This window comes from Palaemon carinicauda, chromosome 7 (genome assembly GCF_036898095.1).
Source record: "Palaemon carinicauda isolate YSFRI2023 chromosome 7, ASM3689809v2, whole genome shotgun sequence".
Classification (NCBI taxonomy): Eukaryota; Metazoa; Arthropoda; class Malacostraca; order Decapoda; family Palaemonidae; genus Palaemon; species Palaemon carinicauda.
In genome coordinates this window covers 3254882-3262381 of record NC_090731.1, presented here as the reverse complement: position 1 = coordinate 3262381, position 7500 = coordinate 3254882, and the positions used below count along the sequence as shown (strand labels likewise).

Here is a 7500-nt window from a genome sequence, read left to right as displayed (position 1 = left end):
TGCTTAGACCCCGGTAGCGTATGTCCCGGCATTGTACCAGTCATCGGCGTCCTTCCTCCCAGCAGCCAGGAGTCCTGGCATGGTTAGGTCGATAGTTCGAGACGTATGTGGTGTCTGTTTTGTTTTTAGAAAGTGTTGAAGTGACTTTGTTTATATGTGTATTAGTCTGTAACACCCATTTGCTTTAAAGCAAACATATCCTTTGATTACATACATAATCATGAGGCGTCTACATATTAATCACCTTAAAAATAGAGATGCCTTTTGTGGTTACTGTCAGTCTACTTGTAACTTACTCCCAAGTTTTGAGAGCGTTTTGAAGTCATTCGTGGAATTATGAAGACTGTTTTCACAAGTTTTGAAGTCATTCGTGGAATTATGAAGTTTTGAAACTTGGAGTTTCAAAAAGTTTTCTTTAGTTATCCGCCTCTAATATAGTTCTCAGAATTACGGGAGTGTTTGTGGAAGTGTCATTATAAAACGATTTTACTTTTATGGAGAAAAATTAATCACAACAGACACTTCTGAGTACCTTAGCTGTACTACATATCTATATGATTGATCTTTGTGCGGAAATTATAAGAATGTGATGATGATAGTGATGATGAATGTTCTTGATGATATTAATGATAATGAAATTATTATCCCTACGAGTTATGATCACTATTATTAAAATTGTCGATGACATTGATAATATTATAATTGGTGTTTATCATGCAGTTGGCTATGATAATTATGATACTGAAATTATCCCTCCAAGTTATGAATATTATTGATCAAGTTGTTGATGTCATTGTTAATATTATAAGTGTAGGTTATCATGCTGTTGTTAATGATGATTATCAAAATTGCTAAGGCTTTTATCAAAAAAAGTCAATTATTACTATTATCAAAATTGCTAAGGCTTTTATTAAAAAAAAGTCAATTATTACTATTATCAAAACTGCCAAGTCTTTTATTAAAAAAAAATCAATTATATTACTATTATCAAAACTGCCAAGTCTTTTACTCAAAAAAGTCAATTACTACTATTATCAAAACTGGCAAGTCTTTTATCAAAAAAAATCAATTATATTACTATTATCAAAACTGCTAAGTCTTTTATTCGAAAAAGGAAATTTTTACTATTATCAAAACTACTAAGTCTTTTACTTAGAAAAAGTCAATTATTACTATTATCAGAACTGCTAAGTCTTTTATTCGAAAAAGTCAATTATTACTATTATCAAAACTGCTAAGTCTTTTACTCAAAAGAAGTAAATTTTTACTAATATCAAAACTACTGCTAATAAATAACAAAAATCAAACTTACTCAGCTGAACAATCAGTCGAAAGAAAGAGCAGGACGGTTATGGAAAGCAAGAGACATTTGCTGGAAGCCACTGACATTATGCATTGAACTTGCCGTCCGAGATGCGTCTGTTGAGAGGGGAAAAGAAAAACTGTGGGTGAGAATCAGTTGGAACTAGAACGGGCACTCGGTAGAGCGCATACCTTCGCCAACACCGCATCACAAGATAGATAATTGAATAATGTACATTTAGGTACTAGGTTCAAATAAATCGTATAAAATTTGACTACCATAGAGCAAAAAAATATTTTTGACCTTTTTGTGACCTTGGCCTTGACCTTTGACCTAATCACTCTCACATCACAAGATAGGCAATTGAATTATGTACATTTTGGCACTGGTTTCTTGTAAATCAGACAAAAATTGACCACCATAGAGCAAAAATATATTTTTGACATTTTTCTAACCTTGGCCTTGACCTTTGACCCAATCACTCTCAAATCACTAGATAGGCAATTGAATTATGCACATTTTGGCACTGGTTTCATGCAAATCGGGTAAAAATTGACCATGGTGTAACAAAAATGAATTATTTTACTTTTTCATGAGCTTGACCTTGACCTTTGACCCAATCACTCATATTACAAGATAGGCAATTGAATTATGCACATTTTGGCACTAGTTTCATGCAAATCGAATAAAAATTGACCATGGTATAGCAAAAATTACCTTTTTTATCTTTTCGTGACCTTGGCCTTGACCTTTGACACAATCAATCCCAAAATCTGATCAAATTGTCCTTAGATCATGGCTAATCCTCCCACCAAATTTCATGAGAGTCGGTCAAATAGTTTTTGAGTTATGCGAATCATAAACAAACAAACATAAATGATTAAATACACGTCTATCAAAATATAACCTTCACAAGGAAGCTGGCGAAGGTACCTAGAGGGGCATCCCAAGCAGTTTTTATTTTGCTCTCAACTCCATTGCGAACTTGTGCCTCGGTGTATTTTCTTCAAAATCTAATGGATTTGTCCTTGGAGTATATCCCACATGTCCACTATGTTTCGTTGAAATTGGTTTTCTAGTTTTTGCGTTATGCTGTTCGCAAATAAACAATGAACTACCAAAATATTTGCCATTTATTTAACATTGCGATTATTTTCAAAGTACTGCTGCGTACTTGTACTTTGATGTACTTTATTCAAATGTTACATGCCAACCAAATTTGGTCAAAATCGGTACAGAAGTTTTTGTGTGAAGTTTATCACTAACAAACAAACTAACAAACAGACAGGGTTGAATACATACCCTTCGCAAAATCTTCTATTTTGGCGAAGCCAATTACAAATGAATCTAAGAAAATTAAAACAAATATAAGGTAACTGAAGTGAATCGACAATTTACTGGCTAAGGATCTAAGAATAGATAAATTATTTATGAAAAAAGAAGAATAATAGTTTCTCTTCGTTCTTGCTACTTGTAAGAGCTCTCCCAGAATTATGCTCTCAAGAGCCTCAGACATATTTAGACCTTGAGCCTCAGGGGTATGGAGGCACATAACCACCAGCTCCCTATCCACTCTTGTATTTATCTAGGTGCCATGTCCTCGACGTGGGCTGTCAATTGCCTCCACCTGATCCTGTCTCTAGCTCTCTATATGAATTGTCCAGCTGTTACATTCTCATTTACATCCTCCAGTAAGTTGTCCATAAACTTTGTCCTTTGCCGGCCTCTTGTTTTTCTCCTCTATCTTTACCGTAGAGCACAAAAGTTCCATCTTTTTTCTTGTTATTATATTTCCCAGAAATTTCATCTGCCTCATAAATCCCTATTTCTGCTAAGCGGGGTTTCGATTTCTGTGAATATTCTTAATTTGCAGTTTCCCTCAACCTTGAGCTTCGTCCCTATCTGCCCTCCTCTCTCTCTCTCTCTCTCTCTCTCTCTCTCTCTCTCTCTCTCTCTCTCTCTCTCTCTCTCTCTCTGTCCATTCAGCTGTTCGATATCCTTATCCTTATCGTAATCATATTTCGGGCTAGTCTTCTGAAACCTAGCAGTCATTGTGGTCTGCTTGAATTATTCTTATACTAGTATACGAGACCCGTCAAAAAAGACGGCTGAATATTTAAATATATATGCACACACACACACATACACACACAAATTCAACCCTTTCCAACCCACTTCCCCTTTTCTAACTACAACCCTTCTCACCATGGTATGACTACTGTCTCTTCTACCCGAGGGACGGGGAGAGACCATGCCCGAGAGCATGAACATATATATATATATATATATATATATATATATATATATATATATATATATATATATATATATATATATATATATATATATCAGGTAATAGGTTGGCCAGCGCCGCACAAGCCATCCGTTGAGATCCTACTGCAAGAGAGTTATTGGGTCAATTGTCTGGCCAGGCAGCACAACATTGAAACCCTGTCTCTGGTTACGGCTCCTTTTTTCCTTACCCTACTCATACACCGAATAGTTTGGCCTATTCTTTTCACATTCTCTTCTGTCCTCATACACCTGACAATACTGAGATTACAAAACAATTCTTCTTTGCTCAAGGGTTGTGGAGGACAATGTGGTAACGTCCCTGACTGGTGAACGCTAGACTGGGGTTCGAGTCCCGCTCAAACTCGAAAGTTTCTTTGATCGCTGCAACCTCACCATCCTTGTGAGCTAATAGGTCTATCTGCTGAGTCATTAGTAGCCATTGCCTGACCCTCCATGGTCCTAGCTTGGATGGAGAGGGGACTTGGGCGTTGATCATGTGTATATATGGTCAGTCTCTCGGGCATTGTCCTGCTTGATAGGGCAATGTTACTGTCCTTTGCCTCTGCTATTCATGAGCGGCCTTTAAACCTTTAAGGGGTTAACTACTGCCCTGTAATTGTTCACTGGCTACTTTCCTCTTGGTAAGGGTAGAAGAAACTCTTTAGTTATGGTAAGCAGCTCTTCTAGGGGAAGGATACTCCAAAATCAAACCATTGTTCTCTAGTCTTGGGTAGTGACACAGGTTCTGTACCATGGTCTTCCACTATCTTGTGGTAGAGTTCTCTAGCTTGAGGGTACACTCGGGAACATTATTATTTCTTATTTCTCTTCCTCTTGTTTTTTTTTTAAGTTTTTATAGTTTGTATATGAAAGATTTATTTTAATGTTATTACTGTTCTTTAAATGTTACATTTCAATTGTTAATTACTTCTCTTGCAGTGTTTATTCCTTTATTTCCTTTACTTAATGGGGTATGCTATCTGTTGGAGCCCTTGTCCATATAGCATCTTGCTTTTCCAGCTAGGGTTGTAATAATAATAATAATAATAATAATAATAATAATAATAATAATAATAATAATAATAATAATAATAATAATAATAATAATAATAATACCCCACTTTTACAAACTGACATTATACATTATATCCTCTGATAAAATACAGAAAAACTAAAGAGACCTTGTACCTCTATTTTCTATAAATTCACTAATCAACTCAAATGTTAGACGTCCTCAACAGAGGAAACGAAGAAGAGAAAGATATTCTCGTGCGATTAAACTCCTACCCTTTTTTTCTGCTGACTAAGCAAAGGACAGTCACATCGTTAATTTGTTCCAGTGACCCGAATTGAATTAGCCATTAATTACTGATCTCAAATTTCCTCTCTTCTCACATTGAGAGGAATTCCTCAGAGGTACTTGTTATTATTTTCTAAGTAGGATTCAAGATTAGGAAATAAGTGAAAAGTGTTTTATTTTATTGCCATTAAATGTGACCACAGGCAGAATCGCAGCATCAATTACTGATCTCAAATTTCCTCACTTTTCACATTGAGAGGAATTCCTCAGAGGTACTTGCTATTATTTTCTAAGTAGGATTCAAGATGAGGAAATAAGTGAAAAGTGTCTTATTTTATTGCCATTAAATGTGCCCAAAGGCAGAATCGCAGCATCAATTACTGATCTCAAATTTCCTAGCTTCTCACATTGAGAAGAATTCCTCAGAGGTACTTGCTATAATTTTCTAAGTAGGATTCAAGATGAGGAAATAAAGGAAAAGTGTCTTTTATTTTATTGCCATTAAATGTGACTATAGGCAGAATCGCAGCATCAATTACTGATCTCAAATTTCCTCACTTTTCACATTGAGAGGAATTCCTCAGAGGTACTTGCTATTATTTTCTAAGTAGGATTCAAGATGAGAAAATAAGGGAAAAGTGTCTTTTATTTTATTGCCATTAAATGTGACCACAGGCAGAATCGCAGCATCAATTACTGATCTCAAATTTCCTCACTTTTCACATTGAGAGGAATTCCTCAGAGGTACTTGCTATTATTTTCTAAGTAGGATTCAAGATGAGAAAATAAGGGAAAAGTGTCTTTTATTTTATTGCCATTAAATGTGACCACAGGCAGCATCGCAGCATCAATTACTGATCTCAAATTTCCTCACTTTTCACATTGAGAGGAATTCCTCAGAGGTACTTGCTATTATTTTCTAAGTAGGATTCAAGATGAGGAAATAAGTGAAAAGTGTCTTTTATTTTATTGCCATTAAATGTGACCACAGGCAGAATCGCAGCATCAATTACTGATCTCAAATTTCCTCACTTTTCACATTGAGAGGAATTCCTCAGAGGTACTTGCTATTATTTTCTAAGTAGGATTCAAGATGAGAAAATAAGGGAAAAGTGTCTTTTATTTTATTGCCATTAAATGTGACCACAGGCAGAATCGCAGCATCAATTACTGATCTCAAATTTCCTCACTTTTCACATTGAGAGGAATTCCTCAGAGGTACTTGCTATTATTTTCTAAGTAGGATTCAAGATGAGGAAATAAGTGAAAAGTGTCTTTTATTTTATTGCCATTAAATGTGACCACAGGCAGAATCGCAGCATCAATTACTGATCTCAAATTTCCTCTCTTCTCACATTGAGAGGAATTCTTCAGAGGTACTTGCTATTATTTTCTAGGTAGGATTCAAGATGAGGAAATAAGGGAAAAGTGTCTTTTATTTTATTGCCATTAAATGTGACCACAGGCAGAATCGCAGCATCAATTACTGATCTCAAATTTCCTCACTTTTCACATTGAGAGGAATTCCTCAGAGGTACTTGCTATTATTTTCTAAGTAGGATTCAAGATGAGGAAATAAGTGAAAAGTGTCTTTTATTTTATTGCCATTAAATGTGACCACAGGCAGAATCGCAGCATCAATTACTGATCTCAAATTTCCTCACTTTTCACATTGAGAGGAATTCCTCAGAGGTACTTGCTATTATTTTCTAAGTAGGATTCAAGATGAGGAAATAAGTGAAAAGTGTCTTTTATTTTATTGCCATTAAATGTGACCACAGGCAGAATCGCAGCATCAATTACTGATCTCAAATTTCCTCACTTTTCACATTGAGAGGAATTCCTCAGAGGTACTTGCTATTATTTTCTAGGTAGGATTCAAGATGAGGAAATAAGGGAAAAGTGTCTTTTATTTTATTGTCATTAAATGTGACCACAAGCAGAATCGCAGCATCAATTACTGATCTCAAATTTCCTCACTTTTCACATTGAGAGGAATTCCTAAGAGGTAATTGCTATTATTTTCTAAGTAGGATTCAAGACGAGGAAATAAGTGAAAAGTGTTTTATTTTATTGTCATTAAATGTGACCACAGACACTCACATGATCTTCAATGGGAGAGGGAAATGTTTCTAAGCTCGCCAATAGATGGCGTTGAAGTGTTGAGTTTGGCATTCACTTCCACCTAGTTGTTCATCTTGCTTCTTGATTACCTTTTTTAAGGGGATTAAACCTGAGGTAATCTTGTATTGTGGCTGAGTAGTAACGAGACTCAGAGTTTAATTCTAGAATCCTTGTTACGTTGCCATTTTGTTTTTGTGTTTATTTTGGCAAGCTCCCACTTGTGTGCACCTGTAGTAGTGTAAATAACTATTTTTTTCGTCATAGGCCTACGTGCAACGCCGTGGGAGACACTGATCGCAAAAGATGTTAGCCTAGTGACATATTATATTCATGCTTCATCCATATTTGCTGCTACCAAGGGCTATACTCAAGTTGTGTACTACAGGTATTATATGAAAGAAATATTTTAATGCTGTTACAGTTTTTGAAATGTTTTAATTTTTCATTATTTTTTCTTGTAATTTATTTATTTTCTTAT

The 7500-nt window shown here is 35.3% G+C and overlaps 1 protein-coding gene across 1 annotated transcript in view; it reads right to left on the bottom strand.

Moving 5' to 3' along the window:
• The window catches only part of LOC137643812 (glycine receptor subunit alpha-2-like), a 64247-nt gene that overhangs the window by 52137 nt on the left and 4610 nt on the right, over positions 1-7500 (bottom strand). The window contains exon 2 of the mRNA XM_068376501.1: positions 1313-1419. Coding sequence (XP_068232602.1) covers positions 1313-1389 — 77 coding nt within the window. The 5' untranslated portion in view covers positions 1390-1419. The remainder of the gene's footprint in view (positions 1-1312; positions 1420-7500) is intronic.